Below are 18,727 nucleotides of genomic sequence, written 5' to 3'. Positions count from 1 at the left end.
TGAACTAGACAGCGATAATTCTTTCAATAGGTAGATCGTAAATGAAACATAGGTACCTAATATAAAGGAAAATTTAATCACTTTAAATCGAAATACATAAATACTAATTTAATCTACACAATCATCTCAAGATGTCTAGCATATTCAATGGTTTGTTCAGCCAGCTCGGAGGATGGCAGCACTCCCGCGGCGGCGGCACACGTCTCTTCGGAGTAGTTGAAGTGGTAGCAGTTGTCTGGACCTAGCACCCAGTTGCGCTGGAAAATAATACAAATATGAATACTTCTACAAATCCAAAGTTTATCAAGGGTGTGATATTAAATGTATGCAGCCCACAAGACAGTAAAGAAGTAGTATGGAGTAAAATATGATGAAACTAAAGACTCTTTAAGTTTAGTCGTAAATTGGTAGGTCAATGAAAACCATATAATAATAATGATATCTTAACTTTAAACATGATTTCAATATAGATAACAAACATAATGCAATACTAATAAAATGGTACTTTGGTATAATTCAAATTCCTGGACTGTATTTCTTTAGTTACCTTCTTGCCATAATCAAGCACAGCTTGTTGAGAGGCCAGGTTGAGTCTCCTAGCAGCTTCAGCACAAGGTATGCTCAGGTATGCCTTCTCTATGCAAGCAGCAATCTCTCCTCTCACTGTGTCTAGCAAAGTATCCATGAAAAGAGTGTAGCTTTCGGCGGGAACATTGTCCTGTAAAGAATTTATAAATAAGACATTAGTCATGCATGTTTGAACTCTATGAATATAGATACTGATTGTACTACATCCCTAAATCTGTAATGTTTAAAATAGTAAAGATGTAGAAATAGAAATAGTAAAGATGGATGTATGCATTATTATAAATATGAATATGTCTATATAAGTGAGTAAATTAAAAGCTCCAGTCATCTAAAACAAACTGAATATGGATTAGCAAAATTCCTAGATACTCAGGAAAGAACATAGGCTAGATACACATGACTGGAAATGGCATGGAAAATGACTGGAAATCATTGTAATCTCTCACAAAAACTAAAAGAATCATAGTCATAATATATCAATAAAACTTTAGTCATTTATGATTTCCAGAGATAATATACAAACATCCACAAGACAATATTTAGTAACAAACCTTAGCCAAAAAGATCTTATTGTAGCTGCCTTCCATCAAATACTGTTCCAAAGCCAATGGGTGCCTGATATAAGGGTCAGCTCTGATGACATCTACTGGGAGACGTTCCAACTCTGTGTGGAACTCAGCCACACGGTTTTGAGAGAGGAGGAACAGTAAATTCAGACCAAGAAGTTGGTACATAAATGCTGACTCTGGCAGGCATGATCTGTAAAAAGATTAATTTATATCAGTATAGATCATTATTTTGTATCAACAGCATTCTTATTTTAATGTTTATGAGGGTTAGAAGGTAAGTAATGATTACTTCAACATCTGATTCATTTGCAATATATTGATATTGATATTGGGCGGTCTGCGTTGCACTTTGTCAGTCGACCTTCCCAGGTGACCAAGTGTAAATAACTCGTCGACAGCTCGCAAACTCTCTTCCGGTGGCTCCAAGAAGCTGTTATGCAGCGGCCACACCCTGGAAACCACGTCGGCTCGTGGGCTAAACCCGGAGGAGGGGGCTCAGGAGCAACGTCACCTGAGCTTGTTCGGTCGTCTCCCGAACTTGTGTCTTGGCTCCACAGCAGTCCACCTTTGGTGGCAAGATACCTAGGCAACCGCAGGAATGCCTTAAGGTGACAATAGGGATCTTGTTATTGTTCGCCATACTGCTGCATCTGACATTTCTCCGACCGTAACGGCTCCCCGTTCCATTGGATCAAGATTTGTTGGACGAGAGAGTGCTCTTGCGTTAGCGCGTACGTCTGAGCACTATAATATCTCCTGCGCAACTGACCGCTTCCGATTAATGGACTCCGTTGTCGTTAAGCCCTATGGCGATGGGATGAAGTAGAGAGGTCTGGCGTGATGCAAGCTGGGCTTTGTCTGATTCCTGCACATAGGCGGTCCTAGGGGCATGAGTACATGCCGTGGTCGCTTTCGCATTGCAAATTGGGGACGACAATGCGGTTTCGGCAACACCTGGGATGACAAAGCAGCCCTATTTAGGGAGACACTGCTTTCCTCGCTCAGCCGAGGAGGGAGCTAGAAAAGGTGCTCTAAAAAAATGTTCGTCCTTACCTGGAGGTGGCAGTAACCACGGCTGCCATCGCATCACTTAATTCGTGGTCGACGTAACAGAGTAAATAAAAATATGAACCCAACTTTCATGACCTTTGCAGCGTGGAACGTGAGAACGCTAATTGATCGTGATGGCAATAGCTGTCCTGAACGTAAAACTGCTATAGTAGCTCGTGAACTTCGTCGCTATAATGTGGATGTGGCTGCGCTTAGCGAAACACATCTTGCTGATGAAGGAGAGCTGGTGGAAGATGGAGGTGGTTATACGTTCTTTTGGAAAGGTACCCCTTCCTCTGAACCTCGTCGATCAGGTGTAGGGTATGCCATCAAGAATCACTTAGTAAAACGACTTGAATGTCCTGTACACATCTCGGACCGCGTGACCACACTGCGCCTTCAACTGGATACAGACAACTTCCTTAATGTCATCAGCGTTTATGCTCCAACGCTAGACAAGTCGGATGATATTAAGGACAAATTCTATGAGGAATTGTCTCAATGTCTTGACAGCATAAACACCAGAGAGCAAATCTTGTTGCTAGGCGATTTCAATGCCAGAGTTGGTCGGGACTATGATGCTTGGCCTGGGGTTCTAGGAAGACACGGGGTCGGCAATATGAACAGCAATGGTCGCTTGCTACTTAGTCTCTGTGCTCAATACGACCTTGCGATAACGAACACTATGTTCCGAATTGCCGCCAAGCACAAGACAACATGGATGCACCCACGATCTAAACACTGGCATCTGATTGACTATGCCATCGTACGGCAAAGAGATATCAGTCAAGTCCAAGTCACCCGTGTAATGCGCGGTGCCCACTGTTGGACTGACCATCGACTTATTGTCACTAAGTTGAAACTCCGTCTCCGACGACCGCGTAGATCCACTGACAAAAAACCTACGAGTTTAAACGTGGATAAGCTAAAATATCGCGAGGTTAGAGAGAAATATGCCGACGCTTTAACAGAGAAATTGTTGCACATAAATGAAACAGGCGAGGTCAATGCTGCTTGGGGAGACATTTCTTGTCATGTAATGGAATCCGCTTCAGCTATATTGGGTACCAAAGACCGGCCTAGCGAAGACTGGTTCGATGACAATAGTGAGGCTCTCAGAGCAGCATTTGATAGACATCGAAAGCTTTTGCAACGATATCATCGAAGAGGTGAAAGTGTTGCGGCGGTCAAACAAAGTGACCAAGAATTGCGTAGGCTGTCTCGGCAATTAAAAGACAAGTGGTGGCAAGACAAAGCCCGTCAAATACAGTTGCTTGCCGACACAAACCAGCTTGGGGAGTTTTACTCCGAGGTTCGCAAGCTGATTGGTTCATCCATCCGAACAAAAGTGCCTTTGAGGTCTTTAGATGGTGTATGCTTCCTGACTAACAAGGAGGATGTATTAAAGCGTTGGGCTGAACATTTTAATACTCTGCTCAACGTAGACCGATCAGCCGACCTACATAGTATCAGCACAATACCTCAACTTCCTCTGGCTACTGAGCTTGACGAGCCCCTGTCATGTGACGAGGTTGTCATAGCCATCAAACAGCAGAAAAATAAGCGGGCGGTTGGCATTGACCTTGTTCCTGGTGAGCTGCTGAAGTATGGTGGCGAGAAGTTGCACATGTCGGTTTGGAAACTATTTGTTCGTATGTGGGAAGAGGAGAGAGTCCCGGACGAATTTAAAGTGTCTCGCATTATTGCCCTATATAAGAACAAGGGTGACCGATCCGACTGCAATTCATATCGCGGTATATCATTACTGTCTGCTCCCGGAAAGGCCTTTGCTAGAGTTCTTCTGAACCGCCTTAAAAATCTGTCAGAAAAAGTTCTGCCCGAAACCCAGTTTGGCTTCCGACCTGACCGAGGCACGTGCGAAGCTATTTTCTCGGTGCGTCAACTACAGGAAAAAAGTAGAGAGCAGGGTCGCCACTTGTACCTCTGCTTTGTTGACCTAGAGAAAGCATTCGATAGTGTGCCTCGTGAAGCTCTCTGGATCGTGCTAGGAAAGTTAGGATGTACGGAGAAGTTTGTGCGGCTTCTACGGCTCCTGCATGATGATATGCACTGCTGCGTGTCCGTAGACGGTGAACAGTCAGATTTCTTCCCTGTTACCTGTGGGGTGAAACAAGGGTGCGTTTTAGCACCTACACTGTTCGTCATATACTTTGCGGTAGTAGTCAAAGAAGTGCTGAATGCTGTTTCCGAGGGAGTCCGCATCCGCTTTCGCACTGACGGTAATGTTTTTAACTTAGCCAGACTTAAGACGCGTAGTAAAGTATCGTATACAGTAATATCAGAGATCATGTATGCGGATGATCTATGCTTTTTGTCAGAATCTCCAGATGGCCTGCAACGGCTTATGTCCGTTTTTCACCAAGCATGCTGTAAGTTCGGCCTTAAGATCAGCGTCAAAAAGACAGAGGTGATGTCGCTAGACATACATGGACGTGAGACACTCACTATTAACCTTGGTGAGGATGCGCTGTAGCAGGTCGATATGTTCCGGTATCTGGGGAGCACAGTAACAACAAAGTGTGACCTTGATGCTGAAATCAACTCCAGGATCAGTGCTGCGGCTGCAGCATTTGGAAAGTTGCGTTTGAAGGTCTTCTGCTCTCACGACCTTAAGCTGGCTACCAAGGTATCGGTTTATATGGCAATTGTGTTGCCAAACCTTCTCTACTCTTCTGAGACGTGGTGTGTGCACCGCAACCACATACGCACTCTAGATCGTTTCCACCTCAAATGCCTTCGTACCATCATGCAGATTAGATGGTTTGACCGAGTGCGTAATACCGAAGTATTGAGACGAGCCAATGTCGGTGGCATTGAGGCCTACTTAATGCGTCGACAACTTCGGTGGTGCGGTCATGTATCACGAATGAAGGAGGAGAGAGTGGCGAAGCGCATCTTTTATTCTGAACTCGTGGAGGGTAAGCGTAAGCATGGCGGACAACTCCTGCGGTATAAAGATGTGCAGAAGCGCCATATGAAGAGATGCAACATTGATCCTTCTCGATGGGAAGGTTTGGCAGCACAGCGGCCTGAATGGCGCGGGTTGGTACAACAACAGATCCACGAATTCGAAGAGAGGCGCAAAAAAGACCTCGACACAAAACGCGACGATTTAAAGGCTCGCCCACCTGCTGCCACTGCTTACAATTATATTAGCGGTAAACTCACGTGTCCGCACTGCACACGTGAATTTTCTAATAAAATTGGCTATATAAGCCATCTGCGTGCGCATCAGCGCCGACTTAATTAGGAGGTGAAGTGGTCGCCATGGCCGAAATCGGTCGGATAGATAGATATTGATATTCATCTATGACAAAACTGAGCACGGGTCATTGTTCAGCCTACTAGTATAGCTACATGTAGCTGTCAACAAGTGATTTTGGTTCATTGAGAATCTCATAGAGGTAGCTGAGTATTGTTAGGTTTGTTACGCAAACCTGACCCAAATATACATGATTATAACACAGTTTACTTACTTGTAGTCGAAATAGTAACATTTGAGCTGAGACATAAACCTCTCAAAGGCTTTGACATCTTTCACAGCAACTGCCCATTGCGCTCCAATTTCTAACACATCCCGGGCCAAAATTAATTCTTTCTGATTAACCTGAGTATTGTTACTCGGCAGGAAAGATAGTTGTGTAAGTGCAATCTGAAACAAAGAGTTATTTGTAACATTTTTGTTGGTAACGATACTGTCAAGTCATCGTCCAACACTTACCTTTATTTTGTTCAATAGCTCACCACATTTATCAAGCTTACGTGGTTTCTTGGCCCATTCAGTCTTTAAATTCTGATACAGAGTCGCAACATCTTTTACTGATGCCATTTTTTATTTATTTTAATAGAAATGTAACTACAAAATACAATTTTACCGATTGAGGTTGGTTGTTTGATAAGTAACGTTCCGAACTACATATAATTTTGAATACAACGCAATGGTTTTGTTCTTCGATCAAATTTATTTAATTATCCAATCCTATAAGACTCTAAAAAGACAAATCAAACAACAATTTGTTTTCATTGATAAAAAATAAATCAGGACAATTTGGTGTTTGTGATTAAACCTACCATTCACGTGAACAAATTAGAGGTTCAAAATAAAATGGGTAAAGTATTCGAACGCACCATCATGACAGGTCAAAGTCGATATTTTCATTGCCACGACAAAAATAAATTACAAACAAAAATTATATTATTTCATTCACTTTTTATATCAATTTTTATTGAAACATATCGATCTACTAAAGTACCTTCAATAAATATATATATTTGCGTTACATAAATATGTACCTATTATTGAATTTGGATACGAAAATGTTAGTCCCGGTTTGGCGATTTTATTACGCATTTTTTTAAATATTATTATCACCATTTTATCAATTATTATGTAACGTACAGCTTTGACTTTGAGTAATTTGATTATTATCGGAATGAGATTTTCTCGCGACAAAGAATGGTTAGTTTTCTCAAAATAGTTCTTCGAGATGTTTCTTTGCAAGTTTTATTAGTTAAGGCTCACTATTTTCATCAGGCATAATCTCAATGCATTAATTAGGGCAGCTTCGCACACCAAAAGCTTCAAAATCCGACGTAGCTTTTTGTTTATTTTCTTTACTTGATTATTTTAGATGGATAGTTAAACTTTTTCTCAAAATAAAGTAGGTACCTATTTTATGTACCTATTGATTTGTATTTTTTTTTCAGGCAAACGTGATTTTATTTACTCTGTATTGTTAAGTATCGAGCTTGTCAAAAATTCTAATTTGACAGAGTTTTCTGTGTGCGGGCGGCGAGAATTACGGAAATTTTGTTTGAATTAGTAATTATGAATTTAGTTGAAATATAACAGTTTGTGTCTTTTTTCTGGTATGCAGTGTGCATAGAATTTCTCCAGTATGGTTGTCGCATAATGTCCTCGCCCTCTGCTGTGGTTTGCCGTGAAATTTTCGACGAAAACAGTCAGCCGTCGGCTGAAGGTTTGTATTTTTCGGTTTTTATTATTCTACGAAGATATTTCACCTTACTTTTGTGCGAAGATCTTGTCTTTTTGACAACTAATTCTATGTTCATATTGCCTCAATTGGTACTCTTGTTTTGTTAGCAATAAAAAATATTATCAAATCAAATCGATCTGTTATAATTCTATCGATTTTATGATTTGAAATAATTTGAATGTAACAATTCACCGGCATTACTTACAGAGCTATAATTGAATAGTCTTTTTATTTAGTAACTACAAAATCGACAAATTGTTGTAATCATGTATTAGATTTTAATTAATATCTTTATAGTTACATATAATTCTTCTGTAAGTGTGTATATCACTGAACTTCTCTTAAACGACTGGACCGATTTTGATGAAAATTTTTGTGTGTGTTCAAGGGGATCTGAGAATGGTTTAGATTCACAATTTTGTTGGCTGGACAATGTTTTTTTAATTAATTTTTAATTTATTAGACAGGACAATGTCTGTCGGGTCCACTAGTTTTAGTAATATAATTTTTTTTAACAAATCTGCAATATGTTAACAAAATGAAATAGAAAGACAATCCTGGGTAGTATTTTCTTATACAATTTACCTATGCCTTGCCAACTAAGGAACCTAGAGTTTAAACTCTTTCTGTAGTTAGAAAACACATAGAATTATATAGAACTGACAATGCTAGTTTCTTAAAAAATATCAGAAAATACAGTTTGTAATAATGTTTTATAGAAATCTCCGAATATGCTACGCAACTGGGTATTGACCCTGATAGTGAAAGTCATCTCCTGCCGCTGGCTCGGGATGGACTCATGCAAGCTCTGCCTGTACCTTGGAAGGCTTAGTAAGTATTTATCTTTACAATTAACCGTTAATAATAATTTCTAAAAAGAATATAAATAAATAACTTTCAATACTAATACAGTGAATATTATTATGGAGCTACAGAACTATGTTAATGTTTTAGTAAAAGTAAGATAATCTTGCAAAGCTTCTCAATATTAAATATCAATTCACCTTAATTGAGTATGTGTTTCATAAGAATTTGCATCTCATTAATATAGTAAAAACAACATATATTAATGAAGCATCTCAGGTTATTTATCAAATCTGTAAAATTCAAGTTTCATATTATTATTGACGACAGACAACTTTTAACCTTTGTTGCTGGGAACCTAAATTACATTAATTTGTGACTGAAACTCAGTAAATGCTTGACATCAGTAAAACATATATATACCTATATGGAATTACAGGGCATCTTGTAACACAATAACTATGTGTTTTATTAAAGTTTTAGTTTAAGTTCAAAGTATTGAACATAATTTGCATTACTAAAGTATGTTTTCCTATACAGTTACGATGATAAGATACAGTCACATTATTACTACAACGAGGACACCAATAAGACGCAATGGGAGCATCCATTAGACCACGTCTATAGGGAGCTGGTGAAGAAAGCAAGAGATGCCTCCGTACATGATGACACCTGTGCTTCAGTGCAGGTAAGATTATTCTACAATGCTGTTGCCATCTTATTTTGTTATATTTTTACTATACTATTCTTAGAGATCAGATACACACTTATCCCTTGTCTTTGAAGGATTTGAAGGATTTTTTTTAATTATGTGAAGCTCAGGAAGTCAGTTGTGTAATGTTAAATTTTACTCAAATCTTATCTTATTTTAAATAAGACATTAGTTCGTAACTGCATTCCGAATTCCGTTCCGATTGGCGGTACTAATCCAGCTGGCCTGAGTTATATAAAATCATCTTTTCCTATGGTCCTATAAGTTATATGTTGTGTATTCGTGAATTACTGAAATCCAATAAGATAATAGTATGAGATATACTCAATCAATACATTGTATTTTAAATAACGCACGTGAAGAAATAATGCGATTAGTAAAGAACTAGAAGAAGAAAGTACAACACTGAATTTAAAAACTTTTCGCGATGTACCTCTCATACAATCTAAACCTTATTTTACCAAGTATTAAAAGCCGACATATCCACGAAAACAAATTTACTTAGTTAATAGTTATACGCGATAAGTTTCATTGAAATAGAATCGGTAGTCAAGCACCCTTACGATTGTTGGCCGTGAGCCCGCATATCAATGTCTCGTAAAGCGAGTGTTCTTCAAACTTAACTATCATCGATGAATATTGAATTGATGACCTTTATGATGGAAAAGGGGTACGGAATGCCTCAGATTTGTTAAAGTAGGGAAGCAGTGAGAATGTTTATTTGTACTTGAAATATTCCTAAAGCTTGTAATCTAGTTCAGGTACCGTTTTACGCGAGGTGATATTTACATATCATGATATTATTAAATAAAACAATAAATATGCTAAATATGTATTGTATCTTACATAATACGAGGTGTATTATGCTTATTGTATAAGAGCCTAGAATTGCTCATTATAAAAATTGATTTAGATGATCACCCATTATTTAAATTCCTATGCACTTATTTTACTAGTTAGACAAAATCATAGTTAGTAGAAAAATTATAGTTTTTTTTTTATATATTCGTAGTCTAACAAACGCCTATACTCCCGTTCTGAACATTCATTATTCGCGTAGAAACAACTGTAATTCAAGGGATTTTTCTATCTTTGAAGTTACCAAATTTTCGCTATGTAGTGTTTTTGTTTATAGTCTAATGGACACGTATACGCCCGTTCAAAATGTACACGCAAGCATACGTTCCCTTATGCAGACGTGCACCTTTTCATATGAACATCAGAATTGGAAATGAGTACTATACATTATATCGTTTAACATAGATCCTGATAAAACACTCAATGTTGCTTACTATACCATATCATAGGCATTCGTAATGCGTAGAATTCTCATTAGTGCCGTTAATTAGCCAAAGCGTCGTCAAGTCGAGAGTCGTGAATTCCATTAATTAATACATTTTGCGAATCACAACCGCTTTGACTTCAAAGCTTGTATCCCTTTGTACATCCGTTTGTTATTAATATAGTACTGATATTTTGTTCTATTTGTAGAATAGTCAAAACAAATATCTATTACCTATCGTATAGTCCGACAAATTATTGAAGAGCCTTGCGATTAAGCTAGAGTATAATTGTCAGTTTTGTGCATTTCCAAAATAAAGCTCTATCAAACGGGCCACAGTCAGCTGCATAAGCCTAAGTCACTGATGTTTTAACTAAATTCTGAGTTTTTTTTTACCTTCGCGAGCCGCGAACCTTGCTTACAAGGTTTCCTACTAAGATGTCGGACTAGTACAGAAGCTTTTCTATTAATACTTCTACCTTACAATATTGCCAATAGGTATATGAATTAATAATTTCAACCTATTTATAACTAGCACATGTGTTTCTATCGCGTAATTGTTATCGATTTTATGGTGACTATTGCATGTCCAAGGCTAGCGTTAATTCACACCTTATGTAGGCGTCTTTATAGACTATAAATACTGTGTTACACTAATTAACTGGATGAAGGAATTAAACGCACCCTGTTTGTTTAGTTCTCATTTTGAACATGGTCTATGCAAATAAAGTTTGTAGTCGTTGAATAATGCTGATCGAAAAATAATCGTTACTATATTGGTGTCCTAATTATTATAAACGCCAATCGCAAATACCGACCGTTGTTAAAATACATCGTGAAAGTAAAAACCTCCTAACTTTGATTTCGTAGTATACATATATGATCTTAATTGGTTGTTTCAGTCCATTTTACTTTTTTTGATAGAAAAGCAAACTATTTACCAGTCCCAATAACGGATTATTGTTTCTTTATGTAGGGTTAGGCTGGCCTTACTGGCTAGATGGAAATACAGATATTACATTACCTGCCTTATGTGAATGGCTTACAAGACATCCAAATCTCATTGACACTGAAATTAGATGTCTAAAGCAATACACGTTGTTAGTCATTTTATCGAACAGTATACATGCTGTTACCTTAATTAACTTTATGTTGGTGCCAATTGGACGCGCCTCTTGATTCAATATTTGCTTTGTCGGGGTGCGTGGGTCGAGATATAGATCACGTACTTTTGTTTACATGGCTAATCTATTTATCTGTATTTTGTATTCACTGACGCATCGTTTTGTGGCTGTTCGATTTGTAGATAGTTAGTATACTGCAACGGGTTTAAAGCACGATTTAAATTAAACGAAGATCAATGTGACTCGGTCGAAACAACGGGTAATAAGCAAGATATCGATAACTTTAATTTTAGTGGCACTTGAGACTAATATTATGTACACAATTCGCGATGCTTTAAATTGTTTTTTGTATAGTTGTTATTACAGCGGTTAAGGTACAGACATAGAATATTTATTTGTGCGATATTCTCAGTATTCATTGTTTGTGAAAGTGCGACGTCACAAGATAGATTCGTTGCTGCGAGACTGGTTTTTTTTTAATTAAAAAGAACGACAAGACAACTAAATGTTACATACTACATTTCTTTCAAAGTTTCAAGAAAATGAATTTAGCGATACGTGAAAACACATCGTCCTAATAAATGTGAGTTACAAAAGCTTCATTTATCTACCAAACCTGGGCGATATTTTTCAACGAATCCGCACAGTTTGCGGTTAGAGACTCAGAGATAAATATCGGTCTAATTTCAAGTGTCGTGGGTCCATAAAAAGGCGAAAACCCAGACATTTAGGTACAGTTTTTAACGGCCCTGTAACTTGAAAAACTTTTAGGTCTCACGCAAATGTTTATTAACTTATTTAAATGTAATTTGTTATTCATGTAAACGGCGTTTAATATAAATTTTAACGACTTTTTTGGTCGTAATTTTTTTTATTACTTCTGTTACGGTATTCCTTTGTTCTAAGACAATTTTTGGATTCTTCAAGAAATTATCTTAGAACAAAGTAATATCTCTTTTTACTAAGTCCCATTCAATATTTTGTACCGCACATTACGCGACATTACAAATCATATTGTCGTATATAGTATATGACTAAGTATTGTCTCTATAGATTAAACTATTGCGAATTGAGCACACTGTTATTAGGTGTTCTCGCGCCGGTGGATCTCTATATTGGAGGTATACTTACACAAAACGGATTTTATATTCTATTTATCGTGTTTTGCATCCAACTTAATGCTAATTTTTCTGTCTATAGGTTTTCACGAGCAAAATTTCTGTACAGGAACTACCAACATCGGAAGACTACACCAAAAACTTGGAACGGGTGGAGACCAAAGTAGAAAGTGATGAGGAACTTAGTACGGACAGTGAAAACCATGGCTCCGACGTCAAAGATAACCCGACCTTAACTGGACGTCGACTAACACCTTTAGGAAGACCACCACCTTCTCCCCTATCAAGAATAGATAAAAAGCTCAGCGACACGCGAATATCACCCTTAAGACGTAGCGTGGACAGCTCATTATCGAACAAACCAGCATTGGTTCGTAATACATCTGATCGTGATTTGTTAAACCGGCCTTCTTTCGAAAGACCGAAGATGCTTTTCAAACAGCAGTCGGAGATCATAGATTTGAAGATGCATGTCTTGAATAGTCCTGAGGAAGAGAATTTCAGTCCGTTGCTGATGGGTAGTAAAATTGATAAGGGGCTGACTCTAACTGGTAATTGTTGTTTGAATAATTTTTACGTAGATTTGTTTTCATGGCTTTGGCTTTGACGGCTGTGGTGAATTTTCGTGTTTTTGTAGAAAGTTTCGTGTTAATTGTTACCAGACAAATTATGTTATAGCAGCAACCCAAGCTCGATGGATAATACTAGTTATTAATATTTTCTAGAACTTGAAATAAGAACATGAATGCATCATGTTCTTTTAATAAATGCAATAATGCATTTCTTATCTTTTTATACTTTTTCATCGTAATTTGTTTGTTAGAACCTTTGTGTGCTTTCACTGTTATCTTCTATTTCAGGTAAAGGCAACATGTTTCTCAAAGTATCAAAATCAGATCTCCCCAGTCCGGACACAGATAAGTCATTAGCTTTAGACTCTGTGACTAAGAGTGATCCACCCAAAGGTATTCTTAGAGAGAAACAGTCAGATGGTATACATAGGAGAGTTGATAATATATTCATGGGAAGGCAGAAGCAGCCGGCTAGTTTTGAAGAAGATCGGAAGAGTGTCAGGTATGTTTACTTAAGGAGTATTGTAAGGTAGACATTATACCGACTAATTAGGTAATTATTCTCATTAATAATGTAAAATACCAAGAAAACCAACTAACCTAAGTGTAATGATAATCCATTTGACCTGCACCTTTATACAGATATAATAATTTAAAACAAAAATCTACAAAAAACTCAAAAATCTTCCCTTTCCCGCGTTTTTACAATTACATACAAATCTGTGACCCAATAACTGCATTCTACACCAGTTGTATGCGCAAATATTGACTTTATGGACTAGGGTTTGATTTCTAGATTAACGATGCTTTCTAGGAGATTCTCGCTCTAATCTTTTTATATGTCTATCAAACTCATAGAATGAGACTGTACAGAAGAGACACTTCACAACCTCCATAATAAAAATCTTCTTAATTCACAGATTCAAACTGGAGAACCTTCCAGAACCGACACTAAGTCCAGGCTCAAACAGTTCATCAGAGCAGAACGACGGTCAAAGCTCTATCATCTCAGCCGCGCCGCCTTCACTCCCATCACCGCGAGTGGCTTCATCACCGATTCCCATATCACCCGTGGTATCATCACCAATGATACCGTTGAACCAGATAGTGTTGACGCCGTTGTCAGCTAGGCCTCCTTTACCGCCGCGCCCTGGGGATAGTCCGAGAGACGTTAAAAGCTTGTCCGGCTCTGAGAGGGATTCTTTTGGTAAGTGCTTCAATAATATGCTTTCTATTGCACGTGGCTTGTCATAAACCTTTACATAGTCTGTAAAATCAATCATGTAAATGATCTTTTTCGGGTTGAAAACTAATTCGTTTGGTAAGTCGTTCTTATATTTGTGTATTAATTCCATCATTGCGTCTTCCTTCATCATCAATCTCTTCAAATAGCACAGGAATTTCGGTGAATGGCAAATGGTTGAAATGGACTCACTTGTCTGTTCCGTACAAGCTCTACTTAGTTCGGAATCTAGTGTGTGAGCTCTGTTAACAAACCTAATTAGTACAAGTAATATTTGACCCTCATATTCCTTACCCAGATGACCTACTCCCAGAAGTCCCAAACGACCCGCCGTCACCCGTTCCGTTACCAAATCCAATACATCCAAGAATCCTGGCTCCTTTAAAACAAAAACCTGAACCACTACCAATGTTCCAAGACAAGGAAGAAAAAGCGACTATTGAAAAGAAAGAAACAGGTTCTTCTGAAACGGATAGTAGTTCTTCTTCTAATGGTATGTAATTACATTTTGAGAGTGATCTTTTGATTACTAGAATCTTAGGTAGAATAAGAAATCTCTTTCAGCTGAGCTCGAATTTTTAAATATGATGAAGACGTAACAACGAATGAAAACTAAAAGACATCGGTCGTTTGTTCCATAGTCCGCACTCCTCTCCTCCGTATTGTCTTAGTTTTTTAACCTTCTCTTGTTTATTTATTTTTCTTACTTGCAGCGTCTTTCTTATTATACTGGCTATATTCAAACAAAATATAGTACAGAGCAATTTTTTACAATGCGTGCAATGCCTTATTACTATAATCGTCGGTATGATTCATGCATGGTATAATATATTATTATGTGTAATTTCGGACCTCGTTGTACTTAAGACTTATTGTTTACTAGCTTTTTGCCCGCGACTTCGTCCGCTACCTGAATTTTCCCATTGGAATACGTCATTTTCCCGGGGTAAAAAGTAGCCTATGTCCTTTTCGGGTATCAAAATATCTCCATACCACATGAAAATTGGTTCAGTAGTTTAGGCGTGATAGAGTAACAGACAGACAGAGTCATCGATTTACTGCAAAAAAATAAAAGAAAATGAAAATCGACACAAGAAAAACCGCGGGAAATAACTAAAGATCAGCAAATTTAAACTTACTTATACCGATTTTAAGTTGTTGACATTCAAGGTCGTGGTACAAGACAGTACTCGCGTGCCTACGAACCTTTTGATATCGAATAATGAAACTGCTAGTCTGCAGTGCGCGAATTTCGATCGTATACTTCAAGTATTTTTATTCCGGTTCAGTTTTGAAGCCTAAATGACGTACCAAATTGTGAATTTGAGGAGGATGGTGAAGAAGCAGAGGACAGGTCAGTTGAAGAAAATAGCAGATATTTACTGCATTCGAGAGCTGTTTTTACTGTAAAACTTTTGTATAGGTCAGCTTGTGGGTTCGTTTAATCGTTTTCTGTTATACGTCTTTTGCCACTAAACCAAAATTAAAAGACCCGCAAAATTGATTTATTTGGCGATATCCATCGGAAAAAATGGTATGATAACGTAAAATTCTCTCTGTGCATATATTATGTTGATATTTGCAGTTTGCAGAAGGAATATTATTTATGTGCGTGCAACACAGGAAATTTGTAAAGCCTTGTTATCCCCTTAATATCATAATAGGCAATCAACATTTACATGAATTCATAGTTCTATTCTTTTCAGAGAGTGACAGTCACACTCGCGGCACGTCACCTCGACGGCGAGTGCTTCGCCCTCCTCCCGGCGACTACATCAAACCGGATCTCTTCCAAAAGAACTTTCAAAAGATCTCCGACTTGGTCCGACCGGGAGATATAGAGACCACGCCTGTTAGTTTGGAAGAGCCGGTGTTTTCTGAAAAGGAGGCTAGACCGAGGTAGGCTAGACTTTAATTTAAAACATTGTTTTATTTTTGTCTAATTGTATGGTAACGGCTTGTTTTATTTTTAGATTAATATTAGATACAAATTTTGTCCTTATCTATTGCATACATTGTACCTGAATACAAAAGACAGTATTTTTATTGAAATATTATTTGCGGCGCACTGTCATTTTTCTTGCGTACTCCGTATCAGAACGTTTCTTCAAGTCTCTTATATTTACAGATCACCAATGATCCCACAAAAAAGCAAAATATCAATCAATCTTATGGAAAGTATAGAATCGGAAACATCAATAGACTCTCCAGACAGAGAATTCGCCAATTTAGACCTAAATGACTTAGACGATTCTAACGAAAAGGAGAAACAGACCGAAAATCATGACAAAATAGTGCCAAAAGACTCGGAAGAAAATTCAGATAAAAAGTCTATATCAGACAGACCAAAAAGCGAAAGCATTCCTATACCTCAAATCAAAGTTCCTACATTAGACTTTTCAAAATCAATTCAATCGGACTCCGATGAATCAAAAAAGACTTCGATCATCGACGAATCGAAATCGAAATCTCACGAACTATCTCTCAAGTCTCACGAAATGTCTTTGAAATCGCCACAAATTAAGATCTCTCCTACACCAAGCTTGGGTTCAGAAATGCGTTCACCAAGAATGGATTATGGGAAACCTTGGAGCCCTTTATCAACATTCAAGCCTTTAGGCAAAACTGTGACGTCATCGCAGATAAAACCATCGGATTCAGCATCAAGTTTAGCCAAAGGTTTATCCAGTCCTAGACTAGATGGAGTTATATTATCTCAAGGAAAATCTAGTTCCGATAACGTCGTTGTAGTATATCAATTTGAAACCCAAGATGAGAATTTTCCGAAGCCGATAAAATCTCCTTTGATACCTGATATGGGTACTAGAGATATGATTGAGAGGAACAAAGCAGATGAAAGGAGAAGACTGGAGTTGGCTTTGCAGAAGGAGTTGGAGAATATAAGAATGGAGTCTTCTGGTAGAGAGAGGAAGTTAAGAGCGGAGTTGCAAGAAGAGTTGAAAGAGGCAGAGGAGAAGTTTTTGACTGAGAAGAGAATTAGATTGAGTGAACAAGCGGAAAGACATAGACGGGAGATGGAAGAGGTAATTATAACTTACTACTTTTTAATGATGGATGTTTTACTTTCTGTTGTTTTGACTTGTAGTGTGATTGTATTTGTGAATATACTGATTATACATGTTTTCCTTACTGGAAATGGTCTCTACTGGAAACTCTTACTTAAACATTTTAGAGCCACATACAAACAATTTATTTCATTTCAGGCTCTAACTTCAGCAGAACAAAATCACAAACAATCACTAGACAAAGCGATGAGAGAATTAGACGAGCGACAACAGCGCGACATCGAGGCGACAGAGAAGCAACACGCAGACAACATAAATAGACTGCAACAACAATACAGAGACAAGTTGCTTGAACAACAACGACAGTTGGAAATAGGTGAGTGTTTGTATGTAGCGACAATGTGACTAGACGAGCGACAGCAGCGCGACATCGAGGCGACAAACATTAGACAACTGGTAAGATCAATTTAACAACTTATATATGCTCAGCTGATTCCAAAAGAAGAGCTTGTTCTTTAGTAAACAAATCTATACTATAATATTATAAAGCTAAAGAGTTTGTTTGTTTGTTTGTTTGTTTGAACGCGCTAATCTCAGGAACTACTGGTCCGATTTGGAAAATTCCTTCAGTGTTAGATAGCCCATTTATCGAGGAAGGCTTTAGGCTATATATCATCACGCTACAACCAATAGGAGCAGAGCAGCAGTAAAAAATGTTACAAAAACGGGTAAATTTTTGACCCATTCTCTCTTATGTGCCGCAAGCGAAGTTGCGCGGGTCAGCTAGTAACTGATAAACATACTTATATACTTTTAAATACATACTTATTAACAACCAGGCTAAGGACAGATACTCATGCTCATCACGTTCGTATTTCGATTCGAACTTACCTTACGCGGTATTGTGGCGAGGTGACCACATTAACCACTGCGCCAAACGTGCATAATTAATCGCTCAAAGTATTATTTCATTATCTTAAAATTTCTGTGCCAAAAACTAGCTCAGTCATTTTCAAATTACTTGAAACTTTATTCTATTTTCGAACATGCTGGTCATGCTACTAATTGTACTACTTTTGTGTTTTATAATAAACTCTAGAAGAAAACTAAAGTATTTTAATTGGAAAAACTTAGTTGCCATAAAATATTTTGTAAAGTTATTGAGCCTTGTTTTCTTTGTTTGCAGAAAACGAACGCGCGTTATCAGAACTGCGGGATCAACTACAAACTAATTTGACTAAGGAGAGATCGCGAATGATAGAAGAGAACAGAGCTACTATAGAGTCGTTACGAGAAGAGCATACAGCCAGAGTTACGGATTTGAGACACGATTATAGAGCTGAGGTTTGTTATACTTTTCTAAGCTTATTCCGCGCACATGATATTTTGTTGCTTTTATTCCAAAGCATATTATGCTTGTCAAATTGCGGCTAATCCCGATGGAGTAAATTAAGTTCAAATATTCTAACAAGTCGTTTTATGCCTTTAATATTAAACAATTTGGACTATATTATATCCATATCTGAGATAGCATATTCAATTAGGAAGGCAAGTAAATCAATATATGCATCATCACAGACTTAAGATCTCTCAAAGTACCTAATTCCTTTCTTGTTTTTTA

At 37.7% G+C, this 18,727-nt stretch overlaps 2 protein-coding genes across 4 annotated transcripts in view; one reads left to right on the top strand and one right to left on the bottom strand.

Moving 5' to 3' along the window:
- Positions 1–57: 57 nt before the first annotated feature.
- On the bottom strand, positions 58–6,140 carry Rpn12 (regulatory particle non-ATPase 12). Its single transcript, XM_076121054.1, has 5 exons — positions 5,950–6,140; positions 5,705–5,880; positions 1,140–1,347; positions 548–718; positions 58–257 (listed from the first exon to the last, which is right to left on the bottom strand). The coding sequence occupies exons 1-5, from the start codon at positions 6,055–6,057 to the stop codon at positions 114–116; spliced, it is 807 nt and encodes a 268-aa protein (XP_075977169.1). The 5' UTR covers positions 6,058–6,140; the 3' UTR covers positions 58–113.
- An 869-nt stretch (positions 6,141–7,009) lies between these two features.
- Cep164 (centrosomal protein 164) overlaps positions 7,010–18,727 on the top strand; it is a 25,613-nt gene continuing 13,895 nt past the window's right edge. For all 3 annotated transcript variants that reach the window (XM_076120490.1, XM_076120491.1, XM_076120488.1), the window contains exons 1-10: positions 7,010–7,207; positions 7,945–8,056; positions 8,570–8,717; positions 12,375–12,816; positions 13,126–13,339; positions 13,758–14,044; positions 15,787–15,979; positions 16,209–17,124; positions 17,305–17,482; positions 18,293–18,450. In XM_076120490.1, the coding sequence (XP_075976605.1) occupies positions 7,141–7,207; positions 7,945–8,056; positions 8,570–8,717; positions 12,375–12,816; positions 13,126–13,339; positions 13,758–14,044; positions 15,787–15,979; positions 16,209–17,124; positions 17,305–17,482; positions 18,293–18,450 (2,715 nt within the window). In that variant the 5' untranslated portion in view covers positions 7,010–7,140. The remainder of the gene's footprint in view (positions 7,208–7,944; positions 8,057–8,569; positions 8,718–12,374; positions 12,817–13,125; positions 13,340–13,757; positions 14,045–15,786; positions 15,980–16,208; positions 17,125–17,304; positions 17,483–18,292; positions 18,451–18,727) is intronic.

Source organism: Anticarsia gemmatalis, chromosome 12, assembly GCF_050436995.1.
Source record: "Anticarsia gemmatalis isolate Benzon Research Colony breed Stoneville strain chromosome 12, ilAntGemm2 primary, whole genome shotgun sequence".
In the NCBI taxonomy this organism is placed as follows: Eukaryota; Metazoa; Arthropoda; class Insecta; order Lepidoptera; family Erebidae; genus Anticarsia; species Anticarsia gemmatalis.
Note: the sequence above shows the minus strand (reverse complement) of the source record. Positions and strands in the feature narration are given on the sequence as shown.

Bases quoted from the DNA above. Each gene is read 5' to 3' on its own strand.
- Rpn12 (XM_076121054.1), bottom strand. From the start codon at position 6,057: ATGGCATCAGTAAAAGATGTTGCGACTCTGTATCAGAATTTAAAGACT. The intron at 5,881-5,949 runs GTAAGTGTTGGA...TCTTTGTTTCAG, and splicing joins AGCTATTGAACAAAATAAAG to ATTGCACTTACACAACTATC. The intron at 719-1,139 runs GTTTGTTACTAA...AATTCTTTACAG, and splicing joins ATAAGATCTTTTTGGCTAAG to GACAATGTTCCCGCCGAAAG.